Source organism: Marmota flaviventris, chromosome 6 (assembly GCF_047511675.1).
Source record: "Marmota flaviventris isolate mMarFla1 chromosome 6, mMarFla1.hap1, whole genome shotgun sequence".
Lineage (NCBI taxonomy): Eukaryota > Metazoa > Chordata > Mammalia > Rodentia > Sciuridae > Marmota > Marmota flaviventris.
In genome coordinates this window covers 121,823,358-121,842,960 of record NC_092503.1, presented here as the reverse complement: position 1 = coordinate 121,842,960, position 19,603 = coordinate 121,823,358, and the positions used below count along the sequence as shown (strand labels likewise).

Below are 19,603 nucleotides of genomic sequence, written 5' to 3'. Positions count from 1 at the left end.
CCCCCTCACCATGGCTTTTGCACTTTGCCTATGAGCACGCTAGAGACCTAGGAGGTTGAGGTGGCCATTATAAATGCCTGAAGAAAATATATCGACTCCACGCCTTCTTCGAGAGATGCTGTGGATGGTTTTATGAATCTTGGATTTTGGAGATTTGGGATTATGCCTTATCAATATTAAAGTTTTGGCAGGCAGAGAATTTTGAGCGGCACTGACCTAGCCACCTAAAACTCTCATTCTCACTGCGGCCCTCACCTGGCCCTGTGCTCGGCGCCTCCGGAGGTCACTTTACCTTAGGCGGTTGGGGTCCGTTTGCGGGCTACTTTGCGTCTCGTCGCGTCGTTGGGTAGAGATCGTTTTGACCGGGTGGGGCGTGTTGCGGACTGTGGTGTCAAGCTAGCCATTGGCTAAGTGCGGCTGAGGGGACATGCCATGTTTTAGGAAAGCTAAGCAAGCCACTGCTTTTTAGGACTTTTCAAGAAAAGGGACACCACCACTGGATTTGAGAACTGGGAGCATACGGAGTCCGGCTGGACCGAAAGACAAGACCCTGAAAATGGGGACTTGAAGGGCCCACCAACAGGGTTTCTAAGCTTTGGGTGATTACAATCTCTATAACCCTTATTATTCCTAGCCTTTCTAGAATTCGTAGTTTATATCCAGGTGCAAGTACTACATCCGTTAAGTTACCATAAAGCCGGACGTGGTGGCTCCCTCGTAATCCCAGCAATTCGGGAGGCTGAGACAGGAGGATCGCGAGTTCGAGGCCAGCCTCCGCAGATAAGTGAGGCTGTCTCAAAATTTAAAAGGGGTGGGGATGTGGCTCAGTGGTAAAGCGTACCAGGGTTAGATCCCACCCCCCCAGGGGAAAAAAAAAAAAAAAAAAGTTCCAATAAGCATGTTTAGTGAGCACTTCGTTTGTGCCAGCCACCGAGTGGGTTACAAACTGTCATGTTTTTAAGCCTTAAAAGGAGTGCAGCTCAGTGGCAGAGCTCCTTCACAGCATGTGTGAAGCCCTGGGTTCATCCCAGCACCACATGAAACACCGCAAAAGGGTTTTCAACATGTGAGATGGATAATAACATCCACGAGCCTAAGTAGAAGAGCTGGCAAATCCAGGCCTGCCGGACTCGGGATTGAGTCTTCTGCTTTACTGCTACAATAATTGTTGTTTTTTTTTTGTTGTTGTTGTTGTTGTTTTTTAGTTTTTATTCAAGGGCTTGTAATCCCAGGTATTCCAAAGGCTGAGGCAAGAGTTTTGCCAGTTCAAGACCAGCCAAGGCAACAAAGTCAGACCATGTCTCCAAAACAAAAAATTTTTCAAGGGCTGGGGTGTAGATTAGTGGTTCAGCACTTGACTAGCATAACAAGCAAGGTCCTAGGTTCACCCCCAGTCCTGCAAAAATAAAATTTGTAAACATTACCCCCAACAGTATAATTAACTCTTTAGACACCCATTGCCCAGATTATGTTTTCTTTTAACTAAATCACAAGCCCATAGCCAGTCTCACCTCTCAATGTAAATCTTTTTGTGGCAGCCCATGAGTTTTAAATAATTAAGCCCCACAACTCATCACATTAACTGCTTAACTCACTTGGCCCTATCCATTGCCTCTTGAGAATTCTTATCATTATTAGAGAATTCAGAAAGTATAAGTTCTTTATAAACATTATTATCAATTACAGAAAATGCTTCTTTAGATTTACTATGTGCAGGTCATTGTAAAGGGCTTTATGTATCTTCCTATTTAATTCTCTAAAACTGAAGATTTGCACATTTTACAGATGAAAAAACAAGACAGAGAGATTAATAAAATTGTCCCAGACCTGAGTTAGGGTTTGGACCAATCAGACAGCAATGCCATTTTCTTTAATCATTAGAATATGTGGTCTTTTGTAGTAATAAACATTGAATTAACTCACTTATGTGTCAGCAAGCTTTTCTGGGGTATGTACAAACTATTTCTACAATTATAAACTTAAGAGAAAACCCTCCATGCCCCAGCAACCAGTTCATACCTGTTCAAAGCACTTAAGATTGTATGTCAATGGTTGTTTACACAACTAGTTTTTCCTATATCCCTGGCTTTTTCAAGGCCAGGGATTGTGTCTTATTTGTTTTTATATCCATAGGGATTAGCCAGTTCCTGGCAAACAGCTAGGACTCAAAAAGTTTCCTAAGTGAAGATTTGCACATTTTACAGATGAAAAAAACAAGACATAGAGATTAATAAAATTAGGACCCTGTCAAGCCACTTCTCTTTGATGCAGCACAACACAAAAAGATCTCCCACCAAGATATGGGATGAAAGACCACAGGCTTCTAGCTCTCCTCAAAATTGAGAGATCCTGCAATGGTTGCATCCAGAAGAGGGGGAGGAAGGCCCCACACACTGTAGATAATCCAGGTTTGGGTTGGAAAACAAGGTTGAAGTTATTCATTAGCAGGTGAAGGGGTCAAGGGTCGAGGCATGGGGGCTGGAAGCGAGTGGACTGAGCAGCCCTCGGTGAAGAGAGCAGTTAAAGCACCAGTTACCCCACCAGACCACCAGCTCCTTCCCACCTGAAGATGTTCAATCAAATTTGGGCAGCTCTACTCTACCTCTATGGCATTCTCCTTAACTCCATCTATCAGTGCCCTGAACACAGTCAACTGACAACTCTGGGAGTGGATGAGAAAGAGGTATGGACTGAGAATGGGGGAAGCCTATGGTGGAAGCCTTAAGAGTCTTGGGTGGGTAGCCTAGGATAACCAGAAGCTATGTTTGAAAAGGGAGGAAGAAACATGAGTGTTTTGATGATGAAAACAGGAAGAAAAATATCAATGCTGTAGCCATCACTGTGGAGATATGAAAGAATTGGAGGGTGGGGTAGAGTGGTTACCCAGGTTGATTGCAGAGGATCAAAGAGGAAGTTATTTCATGACTCCTTGTCATGAACTTAGCCCCCAATTGGAAAGAGGAAGACAACCAACACCTTCACCCCGAATCTTGCTGTGCTGACTGATGAAGCAGTTGAATGAATTCTGAGATGGACCCCCCAATCTACCCTCTTTTATTCCCCTTATTGTCTCTCCAGTTCCCAGAGCCCCACCTGGGCCAGTGGTACTTTATCGCAGGGGCAGCTCCCACCAAGGAGGAGTTGGCAACTTTTGACTCTGTGGACAACATTATCTTCAACATGGCTTCTGGTTCTGCCCCACTGCAGCTCCAGCTTCGTGCTACCATCCGCATGTGAGTAGTGAGAAGGCAGAGGCATCAATAGTTGCACTCTCTGCCCAAAGTGTGAGCAGCCACCCACTGGGCTCTTGGTCGGTATATCCATGACTCTTGGCCCAGTGAATTCAATAGCTCTACCAGTTGCTCTCTGGAGAAAGAATGGACTTAACCATCTCTTGGTAGCTTGAAACCCAAAGGGAGTCAGGCATCAGCAAAGAACAAGATGGAATAAAAACATGCTGGGGCTGGGGATGTAGCTCAGTTGGTAGAGTGCTTGCACAAGGCCCTGGGTTAAATCCCTGACACAAAAAAAAAAAAAAAAAAAAAAAAACCATGGTGGTACTGTGTGGTTGGGGTAACACTCTTGTCTTTTCTTCTTGCTATCATCACCTCTGCAGGAAAAATGGATTCTGTGTGCCCCGTGAATGGATTTATCACTTGACTGAAGGGAGCACAGACCTCAGAACTGAAGGTTGGTTCCCACCAGCTCTCAACCACCCCAGCCTCCCTAAGCTTGGTTTTGCATTTCTGTTCTCACCCATCCCCCACTCTGCCCTGACAGGCCGCCCTGACATGAAGACTGAGCTCTTCTCCAGCTCATGCCCAGGTGGAATTATGCTGAAAGAGACAGGCCAGGGTTACCAGCGCTTTCTCCTCTACAGTGAGTGGAAATGCAAGGCAGGAAGTGTCAGTGAAACAAGGGAAGGCAGAAGGGCTCCCCAGTCTGGGCCCTTAGACATCCTTTCAAAATGGGCTGAGAATTTCTGTGAGGTCCTGGGGGTGAGAAGGAGGGTCTTTGACTGGCCTGGCTGCACCCTGCCCTTTCAGATCGCTCACCACACCCTTCTGAGAAGTGTGTGGAAGAATTCCAGACCCTGACCTCCTGCCTGGACTCCAGAGCCTTCTTACTAACTCCCAGGAATCAAGGTGAGGGGTTAAAGTCTTCCAGAAGAGGACTGGGACTCACCAGGTCTTCTGCAAGTGCTAAATGAGAGGCTCATGTGATGTTACCAGAGGGCATGGCCAAAGGCAGACATCACCTGAGTGGCTGTGAGGTCACTTGTACATCTCATAAGCTATGATGGCATCACAGGGATATGACTAAGAGCTGTGATGTTGTCTAAGGGAACCAGGATGGGTTCTGGGCTATTCAAAAAACAGGTTTAAGTCTATAGTGGATAAAGGGGGCAGAGATTCAGACATACAGGAGAAAAGGCCTTTAAGAGTCCTTTGACATGGGGGAATAAAGGCACACATTCTTCCCCAACCCCAAAACCACCAATCTTATTCTCTCCCTGGACTGCCTTTCTATCTTCTTTTCCTTCCTCCCTTCACAGAGGCCTGCAAACTGTCCAGTAACTGACCTTAACTTCATCTGTGCCCCCAGAACAATATAGCGGTTGCTGAGTTGTTGGGGGAAAGAGAAGCTGGAGACTCCTGATTCCCTTTCAAGGAAAATAAAAATGATTTTTCAATCCACATCACATCCTGGGGTTTATCTCCAGACATCAATGTTACTCCCCCTAATTCAACACTCCTCTAGACCCTCTACCACCTAACCCCCCAAATTGGACGGCGTCAGGAAAGACACTGAGTGACAGTACCTCTCACATTGTAGTGGTGTATTTAGGATTTAGTATTACACAGTTATTTATTGCTGAGTGAACAAGCCCCTAGTCTCTTAGTGGGAACTACAAACTTCAGTGCTCCCCTGTCTGAGCTGCGAGTCCCTTCTGAGCTGTGGTACTCCTGCCAATACTGCCTACACCTTCCTCTGACTCAAGAGCACCAGATCTTCCTGCAGCCTTTGTCACCTGTGGGCCCTCTCCAGGTTCCTAATCCACCAACATAGCAGCCCCATTCCTTCCTAGATGGCTCAGGTTCCAGGCTCCCGGGACATCTTGGGTCTCTCAGCCACCCTCTTAGTGAAGAGATCTCTATTGTGCCTTTTTGGTCTCCTCCACCCCTGGCAAATTTGGAAAGGGAGGAAAGACCCATTGGTATTTATTCTCCACTATCACTTTTTTTTTTTTTTTTAATGGAGGTGGAAAGAAAAAATGTAAAAGGATAAATGTAAAAGCAGAAAGTAACAACAGCTGGTGAATCCTAGGGTAATGCCCACCATCCATAAATATGTCTGTTCTCTCAGCTAAACAGCTCTGTTCTCTCCTGTGTATGAAGGGGGGCCCTGTGCCTCACTCTCGGGTTTCTTTCTGATCCCTGAGGTCCCTGTGCTTACAATCAGAGTCATGCTCCCCAGTCTTTTACTAAAGGCCACACTATCTTCGCCTTTTGCCCCCACCCCACCCCATAGTCACAGTCCCTTTCCTTGATCTCCCCTCTGTTCTTCACCCTCCCTCAGGAAACCCTCACCCTCCCAGTCAGTGGCCTCCTCATCCCCACCAGGCTCCCGGAGGCTGACAGCCAACACCAGCGCCTGCAGGAGGCCAAAGAGGCAGGCAAAGTGTAGAGGGTGGGCAGTAAGTAGGCTCAGCACAGCATGGAGCCCATGCAGAGCAGCAAGGAAAGACAGTAGCCCGTGAATCCAGAGGCCCACTGGTCCTCGAAGACCCAATGCATCCAAGACTGCCCGCAATGGCCGAGAGCACAGCGCCAGCAGGGCTGAGGCCAGCAGCTCTAACAGGTGTAGGGTCAGGTTGGTGGAGATTTGCAGACACTCCTCTGGGCCCCCCAGGTACCGTGGGGGTGCCCCTGGTTCCCCCCGCAGCCAGCCCAGCAGCTTCTGATGCTGGCCAGTTTTCTCCACTGGGACTTCTGGCCCAGGGGCGCCCAGTCCCCCTTCAAGAGACACCCCAGGACTCCTGGTGCCACCTGAATCCACAGGATCCCATTCTAGTTTTGGAATGGCCCCTCCATCCTCCAGTCTCCCAGACTCTTGAGTGCTAGAGACAGTCTTGTCCCACTTGAGGGAATCCATTCTTTTGTTCCCCAGTTGCTCAACTTGGGGCTCCCTGCTTGGTTCTGGAGCAGCCGGGAAACTCCTCAGTGTCCCTGAGTCCTTGGTCTTGGGAGGCCCCACATCTCCCATGGTTTCTGGGGCACTGTCCCAATCACTCCCTGAATTCTCAGGGGAGCTGTCCACCCATTTGGGTTCTGGGGCAGGCGGGTCAGGCCTCATGGGTTTCCGGCGGCCCCAAGGGCGAGGTAGCCAGCCACCAAGCCGTCGCAGGAACATGGTTGGGGTGTGTAATGAACTCCCCAAATCTGGGGCTACTTCCTGGCACTTCTTACACTCTCAAGGTCTCCTCAGAAGGCAGAATCTATTCAGGTTCAGAACAGGTTATCTGCTTGTTGATGCCGTCCTATTCTGAATTCAGAAGGGGCTCCCCGCTCCCCTGAATGGTCATGCAGCCTCAAGAATGGCAAGTGGTTTGTTTTGTTTTCCGTTTGGGGGTAAAGAAGGGAGGCACACTCGAATTCATTCACCACCACAATCCCCACCCATGAGATTTCAAGAGTCTCAGGGTCTGACAAGACCGGGGTCACCCCTACAGTGTCCGTGTTCCAGATTTCCTTCCCAGCAGGCAGCACCCCAAGTTTCACTCACCAAGGCCACGCCACAAGGTGCCCCAGAAACTGGGGAGGCGGTGCTCCATCAAAGAAGGAAGGAAGAAAGGTGGCCCAGGGTTCTTAGGTCCTCCTGGATCTGAAAAGTCTTAATCTGCTGCCCCAAGGGAGTTCAAGGAATAGGAAGTCTCTGTTGGGAAGTAGGTGGAAGATGTCCAGCAAACTCCAGCCAGTAGCGTCCGTCCCGATTAAGGAGGCTATGATTCCTACAAAGTGGCCCCACCGGCCGGCGAGGACACAACAGAGACTCGGCCTCCGCAAGGTCAGGACGGAGATCCTCGGAGATCCCAGTCGGGAGGCACAGCGCGGGCCTACGTGGGGACCCAGGCGTCCAGGCGCTTGTGCACTGGGACCGCTCCTGGGCCCAGCGTCGGAGCCCGGGCCTCGCGGACCGCCTGTAGTCGCGGAGCCCGGAAGCAGCTGCACCGGGACGGGAGGGACTGGCGGGGGCGGAGCCCACAGATCGCGGGGCGGACCCTGAGGATCGACCTCCCCGCTACCCCCGCGCTTTCTTTGAGCTCGGTTCCGCAGGCGGCGGCGCGTATTCGCGAGGGCCAGAATCAGAATACAAACCCAGTTCTCTGTTTTCACCTCCCAGAGGCACTACGCCCCGGTGCTTCTCTAAACTCGCCTACCCACTGCCCTTGGGTTCTTGTGTATCCGTCCTCCCAACTCCAGCACACACTCTCCACTTATCTCGCACGACTTTGTGAAAGGCTTTTCCGGAGGGGAAAATGATGAGGGGGACATTGAGACTGTAGCGGCCCTTCTTTGCCCCTCCATGCAGGGATCTGTTAACTCTTCATGTGCCTAGCACCTGGTATGAGCACAATGGAGTGAGGGGGTGCTAAAGTGGCAAATTGTGGGAAAACAAATTATTCCCTGCCCTCAGGAGCTTTCAGGTTGTGAAATGAACTGTGACAAGTTTAGATTTGGGAGGCCGGTTTGGTCCCAGCTCAAACAGCATTAAGGGCGGATAATTACACCTTGTATCACAGAGCTCTTGAGAGTAAGGGCTTTCCTTGACTTACCCTATCACCACCCATTATAATGTAATAAAATGACTACACTTCCCTCCTGCAGGGTTGGGAAAGTCTTTCACTAGTAGTCTTAGTACATTGTATATGACTATGTTTAAGATCAGTGACTGAATTGGCTGGAATAGTCAGGGGACCCTTCTTAGGGGAAGTGAGAATTATTGCAATTCCAGAGTTCAGGAAAGTTTGAAAGAATAGGTGGGGCACCTATCCAGCAGGGGCTAGGATCTGGAAATGAACCCAGACTGGCAGTCACCTGGGGAGGCTGCCTCTTTTGGCTCAGGTGGGACTTATATGTAGTCCCCAGATTTCTGTTTGGCTTCCTCAACAGATTCCAAAAAAGTAAATAAACCACAATACAAGATGTTTATTTCTCAATTCTCAGCCCTTCCTCACCAAATCAGTGTCCAACGACCAAAACCTGAAGATCTGGCACCTGGGCAGATCCCAGAAAACATAAGTCGAAGGGCCCAAGTCAGAGATCCAAGTTCAGAATTCAAAGCAGACCAACATCAGATTTCACCTATGTCAGAAATCAAGGTTCATGTATATCCTCAGATCCCGCTCCCAGGCCTTGTCCTTCTCCTCTTGCTTTCTGTTCTCCCTCCGGCTAAGTGTGGCCACTCGAGGAGCTCTCTCTCTCCCAGACACAGCCCGGGTATCCCGAGCTGGGAAATGTGTGACTCGGGGCTGGGGTGCTGATCTGTAACCTAGACCTTCTTGGTCCCTCTTGAGGACGGTAGGTATGGGGTTGGCACGGCCTTCACCCCGGGGTCCCAGCCCCATTCCTGGTTCCCAGCCTCCCCTCAGCAGCAGCTTGAAACCAGGGCTGGAGGTGGGCACCCCAAAGGGAAGGCTAGCGGGCTGGGAACCCCTGGTCAGTGACAGCAGATGAGCAGTGGATGTGCAGTGGTTGGAGTCTTCAAAATGGGCATCACAGGTCTCACAGTACTGAGAGGAGGGACAAGGAGACCTACAGAGAAAGAAGAACAGAGGAATCAAAGGCGAAGAATTGAGGCCTTAGGAGGATGGCAGTGTGGGGCAGAATCCCTCCAGCTTTTCTGCTAAGGAACACATTGCCTTCCTTCCCACTTAGCATCATCACTTTGTTTTGCTTTGAATGATGGGATTAAAACCCAGGGCTTCATGCATGCGAGGCAAGTGCTCCACCACTGAGCTATACCCAAGCCCCTCCCCACCTAGCAAGAGGGACCCAGATGGCAATATTGGGAAGAAAAGTTGGCAACCAAGCCTCACAAGATCTTGGGAAAGGGAATGATAATGACTATAGCTATTATTTTTATAGTGCAGATTTCATGGCAAGTACTATTCTAGCACTTATATATTTAACTCACTGAATCCTAAAAACAATCCCATGAAAAAGGTGCTCTTTAACCCCCATTTCTCAGAGGGGAAAACATATGTAGTCATTTTCTTCCAAATAAGTGGTGTTAGAATTTAAACCTAGGGAGTATATGTCCATAACCACTTGAGTATATTACTTTATCAACCTACCCTGGAGAATAGGGACACTCCTTAAGCTGTTCTAGGGCCTCTAGTGTGGGGTGGCCAGGAAAGGCAGAACACATTGAAAGAAGAGTATGGGATAAGGTTCCCCCTCACCGGTTCTCTGGGCTCCGTGTCTCTCCATGGCTCTCCCTGATCATGCGGGCCACCTTGGCAAAGCCTGCTTCTTCAGCCAGCTGAGCAGCATCCTTGCCACCCAGCTCACAGACCCCCACCCAGGCAGCCCCTCGGCCCAGGAGATAGTGCACAGCAGCACTCTGGCCAGCTCGAGCAGCACACATCAGAGGTGTCCACCAGAAGGCATCTCGAGCGTTGATATTCCCTCCAGCTCCCCCTGCCTCACAGGGCTCCAACAGCCTTCGAAGTTCTGCCAGGTCCCCCTCTTGGGCAGCCTTCAATATCCACTGGGTCATTTTGTCCTCAGTTTCAAAGGATCTGCCTTGTCCATGTCTTCCTGGTATTCCTACTGCCACTGCTTCTGCTGCAACCTCCCTTGTCATTCTTCTTTTCTTCCTTTTTTTCTCCCTAACAGGATCAGGCCGAAATCTCTGGGGTTCAGGCGTACTGTTCTCATCTGCAATCAGTGCCTCATAGAAAGCCCGTGTTGCAGCCCCATCCAGGGTGGGCTCTGGCTTTTCAGGCTCTGACTGCTGTTGCCCATCCTTCCATAGGTCACTGGGGTCTGTGGCTGGGGTGAATGTGATGAGGGAAGGCCTGGACATGGCTTTTGGGAAAATGTAGACAAAAGAAGGATGAAACAAGCAACCTAACCCGATGGCCTCTGTAGTGACCAGTACCACCTCCAGGGATCTGCTGGGAGAAAGGGTGGCCTTGGATGAACAACACCCTACTGCCCCAAAACTTGACTCCACAACCTAAAGCCCTGCAAGGCTTAAGGGTCCTGGGTCACATGTAAAAATAGTGACCCCTAGAATAATAGACCCGGCCCCTTAGTAAAGATTACTAAAACTCCATGAGGGATTAGACGTGTGGATCTACATAGATGGCAGAGCTCTTGCAAATATAAAACCCTGGATTCAATGTGCAGCACTGAGAAGAAAAAAAAAAATCTCTTAATACATACCACTAAGGAAACTCAAACCGGCCCTTTAATTCTTGCTCGATCCTATTTCGAGATCTCCTGTTTCCAAACAAAAACAGACGTGACATTTTTCTGCAGTATCTCCAGAAAATGGGAAAGGCTCCTGCCTGCGTTGCTTTGTAGGTTCCGTACCGTAAAATGGCGCTATTCTAATCTAAAGAGTTGACAAACAGCCACACGGCACGAAGACGCATGCGTGACGACACCAACAACAAAACACCCAAAAGGTGGTTTCCCGCGCTGGAACCTTTTCGAGTATACGCGTCAAGCATCGCGTGCCTAACTAGCGCGAGGACCCCGGAGTTCTGTCGGTTGGGGTCCTACTTTTACATAACGCCCCCACAATGCCCTTCGCGGCCCTCGATGTGGCCCCCACCTACAAGTTCATTTCCTGGAGCTGGGAAACCATTCTCCGGTTTAAGAAAAGCCCTAAGGAGCCAGAAGGAAACCTGTGGAATGCCGAGAAGCTGTGAAATGAAATAACGTCACGTTGCCCCTCACCATTACTCTGACCAGGGTTCGAAGAACACACTTAAGAGCCCGCAGCAGAACGCTCCATTCAAGCCCTAAGAGGAAATGGAAAAGTCCAAAGGGACGAACAGCAGAATGGCTGGCGCCACCTCAGGTTAGCGCACTGGGCCGTCCCGGTTCTCACACCACTCACTCAGCTCAGCCTAAGCACACCCGATCCAAGTCCCTCAGAATGGAGCCGGTCACACCTCCCGGCCTTACGCCAAATCCCGGGTGAAACATGGGTCCGTCAGGGGATCTAGTGGCGGGTCCGACTCGGAGGAGGAACCTGACTGGCAATAGGAGCCCAGTGGATAGACCTAGAATGGAGTCCATCCGCAGGGCTGTAGCACCAAGCTGGGACCTGAGGGGAAAGGTGTGAGAGAGGCGGGGAGGGATCAGTCAGCTTGCCCCAGTCCCCGCCCCTTCTCGACCCCTCAGTCCAGTGAGCGCACGACTATATTTCCCAGGCTCGCTGGCCCCGAACGTCGTACTTGGCTTCCGCTTCCGGTGGTGCCTCGCTGAGCCCCGCCCCCCAGACGTCTTTCTCGGGGGCCTCGCGACACCAGGGTCGTGCGCAGGTTTTCCTGGGATTCGTAGTTCGCCTCTACTCAAATCGCTAGTTTTTCTCCATACTGGGGACTCCATTTCCCGGCGTCCACCGAGCCGCCCGACCCTTGGCGCTTGCGCATTTTCCTCTTCCCCACCCTCTCCAGTTTCCACTCTTCCCCCACTCACCCCCCCCAACTTAGCCTGCCGCGGTCGGGTCCGCGGCCTGCGCTGTAGCGGTAGCCGCCGTTCCTTAGAAGCCGTAATCCCCTCCCCCACCCCGGTCCCGTTCCCCGTCCAGAGGGTGAGTCTAAGGTCGTCGCCGTGCCTGTCCCCTGTCCCTGGGCGCGGCACATGGGGTCTTTGCGCCTTGATGTGGGGGCGAGGAAGGAAGTGACCCGGTCCATCACCAAAGGAAGGGAGGGAGAGTGAGCTGAGGGCCGGAGGTGTTATCTGGGTACTCCGGTGAAAGGGGCATGACGGCCGTTCTCAGTATGTGAGGAAAGGAGGGACCCGGCCCTTGGGAAGGATAAACTTCAGAACCCTTGGGAAAGACGCGGAGGACATGCAGACACCTGCGGTGGTAGGGAGCCCAAGCCGAGGGCCCTGCTGAAACTGACACAAAGGGGAGAGGTCAGGGAGGGTCAGAGAGTGGATGGAGTAGGTGGATCAGTACCTGCGGTTTCTCACAAGTGGTGGGACTTAAGAGAATTTCCCCCTCACCAAAAAGTGGCAGAAGTGTAAGAGAGGTTGGAGAGGGTTGCTTCAGGGCCTGGGATCCTTTAAGAAAGGGTGGCCCCAAATCTTTCCGTGTTGGAGTGTGGGAGGAGGGAGGATACCAAAGGCAGACGGGAGAGTTTGGGCTTACTTATAACACCACCATACCCCCCCCCCTTTTTTTTCCCCAGCCGACGTGAAGATGAGTAGCTCAGAGGAGGTGTCTTGGATTTCCTGGTTCTGTGGGCTCCGTGGCAATGAATTCTTCTGTGAAGTGAGTTCTCTGCAAACCCCTAATTGACAACTCCTCATGTCTTTCAGCTTCTGTACACTTAGATGTGTCTATGGGCACTCCTTCCCATCAAGGAAAGGTCTTACCAATAGTTCTCTACTAACCAGTGAAGAAGAGGCGTGACTGGGGACCTGCCACCCTGCAGCAGTATACATTTGGATTTGTTAATCTGTCTTATTACTAGGATGGTATACTGGTAGTGTCTACCTTTGGTAGTTAAGAAATTTGAAATGCTTCATGTTAAGATCTTTGTAATGGGCATGGCTGTGTGTTAATGTAAGGGATTCAAACAGCCTTTAGACACCAGGCTGTTCAGTGTCCATCATCATCACAAAGCCAGATGTACCAAAGTAGAAGACAAAACAGGTTCCTAGAGATGAGAGGCAGAAGAAGAAATAGTGATCTTGAAAGGAATATCTGTGTAAGGAGGAGGTTGCTATACCTGCTTATCCTTAGAAAAGCCTAAGCTTTTTGAGAGAGTGATGTAAACTGGCAGGAGATAACTCAAGTACTTCTGCCAAGTTGGGAGTGGGGAACAGATACAGTTTAGAGCTTCTTACCCAAGTCAAGCTGGGTATTCTTATAAAGGTTCTGTCTTCTGTGTTCTGTCAGGTGGATGAAGACTATATCCAGGACAAATTTAATCTTACTGGACTCAATGAGCAGGTGCCTCACTATCGACAAGCTCTAGACATGATCTTGGACCTGGAGCCTGGTGAGGCTTCTTCAGGGTTGTTGTGTGTATGCATGTGCATTCACACATACATATGTGCCTTCTTTTCTCTTCCAATCCCTATTGTTTTCTTGAGATTTTAAATTTCCTTTTAGTTCTCTACTCTCCTAACCTCAAATCCCCTGCTTTATTTTGATCCCTTATCTGACTTGCCTCATTGTGCGATGGTTTTCTTGCTCTCTGAATTTATAACTCATCATTGCATAATGCCACTTTACTCATGGATATCATTTATGACCTCTTTCTCTTGCTTTGCACCTTTCAGTCTAGACTGACTTCTTTGTGTTTTCGTGTTAAGAAGGGAGTAGGGAGGGAGAGAAGAGAGCAGGGGCTGAAGAAGTGTGGAGAGAAGGCAGAGCTTCTTTGAATTGGTGAAAAGGTCAAAGGACCAGTTTTCTGGTTTGGATGCCAGGTGATGAATGGGGTGGGGCTCAAAGGTGGGCACTGGACAAGCTGAGCAGCTTATGATCCCTAAGGGTGGATGGGTATCTAGGAAAGCTGAAAAACAAGTGGTTGCATCTGGCCGGCCCACATTGCAGATGAAGAGCTGGAAGACAACCCCAACCAGAGTGACCTGATTGAGCAGGCAGCTGAGATGCTGTATGGATTGATCCACGCCCGCTACATCCTCACCAACCGTGGCATCGCCCAGATGGTGAGGCCTCTCTGCTCCCACTTGACTCCTTCTGAAGCAATAAGGGAAATAATTCCTTCAGCAAGAAGTCACCATCAGGAATGGCTTCATCCCAGTCAAGGAATTTAGCTCAGGGCCAGGGCTTGGAGAATGAATCTTACTGGGGGTTGTGCTGAGGGGACTATTTTCAGGGAGGGAAATGAGAGCTTGGACAGGGAGTTGTTATAGATTGCCTCTTCTTTAGGGAACAAATAGCAGATGGCACTGGTGTTCTGCAGCTTGCCCAACTGGAGGAAAGGCAGCAGAGGAGTCAGAGGGCCCATCTGGACCAGAGAAGGGGCTTCTGGTCAGAAGTGGGAGGTGGGAGGGGCAGAGTGATGTTGGTTGGGCTGAGGAAGGGCTTGCCTCTTCTCATCACACTTACCTGCCAACTCCCTTCCATTTTATTCACCTCAGTTGGAAAAGTACCAGCAGGGGGATTTTGGCTACTGTCCCCGTGTGTACTGTGAGAACCAGCCAATGCTTCCCATCGGTGAGTGTTGAAGAAGGGAGAGGAGGGCACTGTATGTCAGTCCTCCAAGACTGAGGCTCAGCAGATTGGTGCCTGAGTCTTATGGGGAATTTGGGCAGAGTTGGGGGGGACCTGGCCTGCAGAGTCTGGCTGTCTCCCAGGCCTTTCAGACATCCCAGGCGAGGCTATGGTGAAGCTCTACTGTCCCAAGTGCATGGATGTGTACACACCCAAGTCATCGAGGCACCATCACACGGACGGCGCCTACTTCGGCACCGGTTTCCCTCACATGCTCTTCATGGTGCATCCAGAATACCGGCCCAAGCGACCTGCCAACCAGTTTGTGCCCAGGTGGGGAGCAGGGACAGAATCACCAAGGGTCAAAGGAAAGGCTGAGGATTTACTGAGAAAAGGGAGGTCACAGATAGCCCTTTCTTGAGGCCTGCTTTTCCAAAACCAGGCTTCTTCCTGCTGAATGATTGTAGGGCAGTTATTTGATTATCTGTGCCTCAGTTTCCTTGTCCATCAAACACGGATGCTAATAGCATGTGCCTAGTTGATAGTGCTTTCTTTTTCTGTTTTGGTTGTTTTATTTTTTTGTATGTTATACTGGGATTTGAACCCAGGACTTGTGACTTCCTAGACAAGTATTCTACCACTAAACTACATCTACAACTCTTTTTTAAATTTAATTTTGAAGTAAGATTTGTTTAAGGTGCCCAGGCTTTCCTCACAAACTTATGTTCTCCTCCTCAGCGTCTTGGTAGCTAAGATTATAAAAGTGTGTCACGATACCAGGCTTGTTTTGTTTTCAGTCTTGCTCATGCTGGTCTCAAAATTCCTCAGTAGCTGGAACTGTAGGGAGCACCATCACACCTGGTCTGGAATTTAAGTTTCAATGAATTTTTTTTTTTTTTTTTTTTTTTTGTACCAGGGATTGAACTCAGGGGCACTCAACCACTGAGCCACATCCCCAACCCAATTTTGTATTTTATTTAGAGACAGGGTCTCACTGAGTTGCTTAGCACCTCACCATTGCTGAGGCTGGCTTTGAATTCTCAATCCTCCTGTCTCAGCCTCCCAAGCCACTGGGATTACAGCTTTAATGGATGTTTAAGATACATTCCCAAATATTCATAACACAGAAGCTTGGGAACAACTGTTCTCAAGCATTGAGCAGGTCCATGGAGGAGCTGGGGTAGGGAGGTGGGAATGCAGGCAGGGCCAAGATTGGGCTCACCCTGCTGCCTCTCTGACCTCTGCCCTGGCCAGGCTCTACGGTTTCAAGATCCATCCGATGGCTTACCAGCTGCAACTCCAAGCCGCCAGCAACTTCAAGAGCCCAGTCAAGACGATTCGCTGATTCCCCACCCCGTGTGTCCCTCACTCAGTCTTTGACACTTCCATTCCTTTGCTGACACCCTTTCAAGAACCCTCTGGTTTTTAGTTTAAATTAAAGGAGTCATTATTGTGGTGGGAATATGAAATAAAGTGGAAGAAAAGGCCATGAGTTAGTCTGCTGGTGCTTGTGGTTGGGAAAGGGATGGTGGTGGTGTGTTGGACCCAAGGGGCCATGGCTCAGCCCACCCTCCCAGGTTGTAAACCAGCACACATCTGTGCTGCATGGATTTGGTTTTATATTTTTATTATAGAGCAAAGTGGGGAAATAAAATGTCAAAAGGAAAAGAAAAGAAACAATCAGGTTTTAAGGACAAGAATAATATTTTTGTTCTCTTTGAGCACCATGGGTATTTGTTTATAAGGGGCTTAACCAGCAATATTATTTTTTTAGTTTTGGTTTTAAGGTAATGTAGTCCTAAAATAAACAGAACTGTAAGGGGTAGAGAGGAGGGAAGAGATCCTGTGGTAATCCATGTTCCCTGTCTGGGGTATGTGACACATGCTCCTCAGAAGGATGGGGATTCTTAGGCCTGGGCAATGTCCCAGCACAATGGGAACTAACCCTATTGTATGGGAAAGACTACAGATAGTGCCAGAGACTGACACTAATCAATCTATGGGCCCTTGAGAGAAGGGGGACGTGTAGGATAAAGATAGACAACTGAACAAAGATCTGTGTGGTAACCAGGTATTACCCTGTCTGGGCCACTGCTCCCACTCTCGGGAACCAGACTTTATGGTTTAGGACATGCTGTCCCTCCTGCCAAGTTAATAATTTCCTCCCCCAGCCAGAATTCTGCCCCAGGCGGGAATATAGCTCCACACTCACAGCAAACTCCTCAGACTGCCTGTCAAAACCATCCTGCTGTTCAGGATCAAACTCTTTCATAGGGTTTTAGGCATCCTTCAGGAACCACCCCTCTCTCCCGAATTCAATAATGAAGGCCTATATGCTTGTAGATGTGCTTATCATGGTGGCCTTCACAGTGGGAAAGGGTAAGTGAGGCCCAGGGGCAGGGAAGAAGGGGAAAATCGTCTAGAAAAGGGGTAGAACTGGGGCTCTGAATGCTTGCCATCCTAGCCTCTGCTTCCATCCTTCCTTCTTTGGCATCCCCAGGTCCTGTCCCCCAGGTCCGAACCTGCCACTTGTGCCTCTTAGAAGATCCTTCTGTAGGATGCATTTCGGGCTCCGAGAAGTGCACTATCAGCAGCTTATCCCCATGCATGGTGATCACCATCTATATTAGTGAGTAAAGTCCCAGGAAGGGGCTGCTGGTGGGACAGCTATGGCTTGGTTTCTTCCTACAGAGCATCTTGGAAGGAGGGGCAGGGGTTCTTGTGGTCTCATCTGAAGGTGCCCAGAATAGAAATCAGGTCTGGGTGAGGTTTGGGGAATCAATGGCAGGGGAACCAAGTTTGGGGACTGTGTGAAGCTATTATTAGAGATTATGGCTGTCCCATCTCCTTTAGATAACAAGGTTCGCTTCATCATCCGAGGCTGTGGACAGTACAATTCTTACCGCTGCCAAGAAAAACACAGCACCTACTTGCCAGGGTACTGGTATGAGGCCCAGTGCTGCCAGTATGATTACTGCAACGCCTGGTTCAGCCCCCAACTCCAGGGCTCCCTGCCTGAGTCCCGCAAAAGACCCATAATCCGGCCCCTGTCCAACCCCCAGATCCACCAGTTCTACCAGGCCCTGAACCTCTCATTGCCCCTGCCTAGCTTTGATGCTGGGAAGGAGCCTAAAGGCCAGGAGACCCTGTTCACTCTGCCCCTGGAGCTGGGCTTGTCCATTGCTGACCTGCGCCACATGTACTTGTTCCTCAACAGTTCAAGAGTTCTGGTTCTTCCCCAGGCTGGACCCTGACATCTTTCCCTTTCAAAATTCCACTCTGTTCCAGAGCCTTTCCTCAACACCTCCAGCATCTTGCAGTACCCTCTGAGAATATCACATCCTCTGACCCCTGTGATCTCTTAGGCCTCCCTCCTTTGGACCTCCAGTGTCTATATGGTTTTCATTTAATTTCCTCCCAGGAACCCTGGTGCTGCTCTTTTTTCCTCCTAATAAAGAATCTCAAATGTGAATTCTGCCCAGTCTGACCTGAAAAAGGCACAGAGGTTCCCATCATCTGAGTGTTTCACCATCTTCCCCTCTTCTCAGTCTGGTCATCTGCCACATCTACTCAGATCTGGCACTATATCTCCTTTCTTTTGCCTGTCTCTAAGAGTTGGTGCCAGACTGAACTAGCAGAAGAAAGGACTAAGGGTAGACTGCTGTGAAGATTTCCTGACATAGCAATCTGATGTTTCTGCCTCATTGCCTCTTCCATCTCCTCTTCTGTCCTACTTTCCTGCTGCCTGTGTCCTTTCTTTTCACAATATTTGTCCTCCTCAGCCCCATTTCACCTCACTGAGTACTGATACCCATGTCCATTAGTGCCTGGTGAAAGGAAAGAGAGGGTCTGTCCTACTCTGCTCTACATCCCCCATTTCCCTCCACAATAAACAGACTGGGCTACTAAATCTGTGTCATGTTGTTTGTGATGTCAGGTTTAGTTGTAGGCAGGTGTAAATAGGATAAAGAAAGTTAATAAGTTTGGCATTCAAACAGGATTGCAGAGTCCCACCCACTCTATGTGGCCTTTGTGGCCTCTTGGCCCTCCCCCAAAGGGCCCACATCCTTCCCTACCCGCTGCTCAAAGATCAAAGCATGAGGATCCTGACTCTCCTCAACCTTAACATATTCTGCAAAATCTAGGAAAAAACTTCAAACCAGGAAGATTCAGGATCTACATCTCAGAATCACTTGATGCTAAGGGACCTGGACTCCTTCCTATACTTAGTTTTCAAGTGTATTAATACCCAAGATCCCCTGTATGGGGATTCAAATGGAGGGGGGATGTGCAGAGTGTGTACTAGTGGGAATGCAGTAGTTGGATCTTTAATATTTTGTTTCTGAAAAATTGCAAGCATACAGAAAGCAACAGTGGATACTCAAAAGTCAGCCTTCACATATTCAACAAACACCGGTCACTGCCCTGAGCCAGACTTGTTAAGCACCAGGAGTCCCACAAAAGTATAGTCGGGGGCTGGGAATATAGCTCAGTTGGTAGAGTGCTTGCTTGCATGCACAAGGCCCTGGGTTCAATCCCCAGCACCACCAAAAAAAAAAAGTATAGCCAGGTATCTGCCTTTCCCAAACTTGGGGGTTATGAAAACTTTCTGAAAGCAGTCCAGCTTTGTGGCTGGGAGGCCTAATCTGAGCTCCTCTGCCACTTGGGTAAGTCAGTCTCTCCCAGTCTCATCTTGGTTACCTGTCAAGGAAGAATGCCTTTTTATGCCTCATGGTTGAAGGACACGTAAATATGCACACATACAAATTGTATATATAAGTGCTTTATAAGCCAGGTACCTTGTTGTATACCTAATCCCAGAAATTTGGGAAGCTGAGTCAGGAGGATTGCAAGTTTGAGGCCAGCCTCAGCAAATTAACAAGACTCAGCAGTTTGGTAAGGGTCAACCCCCAGTGCTAAAGAGCGAAAAAAAAAAATTTTTTTTTTTGAAGTACATAATGCACTTTAGAGACAAATGCACATACAATTTTTGACCTTACTTTTTTTTGGAAGGGTGGGTACCAGGATTAAATTCAGAGGAACTCGACCACTAAGCCACATCCCCAGCCCTATTTTGTATTTTATTTAGACACGGGGTCTCACTGAGTTGTTTAGCGCCTTGCTAAATTGCTGAGGCTGGCTTTGAACTTGCAATCACTTGGCTCAG

At 49.3% G+C, this 19,603-nt stretch overlaps 5 protein-coding genes across 19 annotated transcripts; 3 read left to right on the top strand and 2 right to left on the bottom strand.

Annotated features, from left to right (window-relative positions):
- Nucleotides 1-28: 28 nt before the first annotated feature.
- Nucleotides 29-4,697, top strand: Apom (apolipoprotein M). Of its 6 annotated transcripts, none has more exons than XM_071613528.1 (7): nucleotides 29-306; nucleotides 2,205-2,683; nucleotides 3,079-3,233; nucleotides 3,617-3,690; nucleotides 3,781-3,879; nucleotides 4,047-4,145; nucleotides 4,556-4,697. In XM_071613528.1, the coding sequence occupies exons 2-7, from the start codon at nucleotides 2,570-2,572 to the stop codon at nucleotides 4,579-4,581; spliced, it is 567 nt and encodes a 188-aa protein (XP_071469629.1). In that variant the 5' UTR covers nucleotides 29-306; nucleotides 2,205-2,569; the 3' UTR covers nucleotides 4,582-4,697. The 6 variants fall into 6 exon arrangements, with proteins under 6 accessions (XP_071469629.1, XP_071469626.1, XP_071469627.1 ...); XM_071613525.1 differs by having other exon boundaries at nucleotides 2,134-2,683; XM_071613526.1 differs by having other exon boundaries at nucleotides 29-599.
- Nucleotides 4,698-4,825: 128 nt separating this feature from the next.
- On the bottom strand, nucleotides 4,826-7,246 carry C6H6orf47 (chromosome 6 C6orf47 homolog). The gene has a single exon (XM_027921953.3). It carries the CDS (start codon nucleotides 6,412-6,414, stop codon nucleotides 5,533-5,535), a length of 882 nt encoding a protein of 293 aa, XP_027777754.2. The 5' UTR covers nucleotides 6,415-7,246; the 3' UTR covers nucleotides 4,826-5,532.
- Nucleotides 7,247-8,190: 944 nt separating this feature from the next.
- On the bottom strand, nucleotides 8,191-11,463 carry Gpank1 (G-patch domain and ankyrin repeats 1). Of its 8 annotated transcripts, none has more exons than XM_027921947.3 (4): nucleotides 10,974-11,463; nucleotides 10,455-10,511; nucleotides 9,467-10,183; nucleotides 8,191-8,816 (listed from the first exon to the last, which is right to left on the bottom strand). In XM_027921947.3, the coding sequence occupies exons 3-4, from the start codon at nucleotides 10,090-10,092 to the stop codon at nucleotides 8,372-8,374; spliced, it is 1,071 nt and encodes a 356-aa protein (XP_027777748.2). In that variant the 5' UTR covers nucleotides 10,093-10,183; nucleotides 10,455-10,511; nucleotides 10,974-11,463; the 3' UTR covers nucleotides 8,191-8,371. The 8 variants fall into 8 exon arrangements, with proteins under 8 accessions (XP_027777748.2, XP_027777749.2, XP_027777750.2 ...); XM_027921948.3 differs by having other exon boundaries at nucleotides 9,467-10,094; XM_027921949.3 differs by having other exon boundaries at nucleotides 11,205-11,463.
- A 235-nt stretch (nucleotides 11,464-11,698) lies between these two features.
- On the top strand, nucleotides 11,699-15,925 carry Csnk2b (casein kinase 2 beta). Of its 3 annotated transcripts, XM_027921954.2 has the most exons (8): nucleotides 11,701-11,835; nucleotides 12,440-12,522; nucleotides 13,153-13,255; nucleotides 13,813-13,928; nucleotides 14,152-14,253; nucleotides 14,364-14,439; nucleotides 14,580-14,769; nucleotides 15,691-15,925. In XM_027921954.2, exons 2-8 carry the CDS (start codon nucleotides 12,451-12,453, stop codon nucleotides 15,779-15,781), a joined length of 750 nt encoding a protein of 249 aa, XP_027777755.1. In that variant the 5' UTR covers nucleotides 11,701-11,835; nucleotides 12,440-12,450; the 3' UTR covers nucleotides 15,782-15,925. The 3 variants fall into 3 exon arrangements, with proteins under 3 accessions (XP_027777757.1, XP_027777755.1, XP_027777756.1); XM_027921956.2 differs by lacking the exon at nucleotides 14,580-14,769 and having other exon boundaries at nucleotides 11,699-11,835; XM_027921955.3 differs by lacking the exon at nucleotides 14,152-14,253 and having other exon boundaries at nucleotides 11,704-11,835.
- A 76-nt stretch (nucleotides 15,926-16,001) lies between these two features.
- Ly6g5b (lymphocyte antigen 6 family member G5B) lies at nucleotides 16,002-18,346 on the top strand. The gene is made up of 3 exons (XM_027921959.2): nucleotides 16,002-16,815; nucleotides 16,937-17,065; nucleotides 17,290-18,346. Exons 1-3 carry the CDS (start codon nucleotides 16,758-16,760, stop codon nucleotides 17,688-17,690), a joined length of 588 nt encoding a protein of 195 aa, XP_027777760.1. The 5' UTR covers nucleotides 16,002-16,757; the 3' UTR covers nucleotides 17,691-18,346.
- Nucleotides 18,347-19,603: the final 1,257 nt, after the last annotated feature.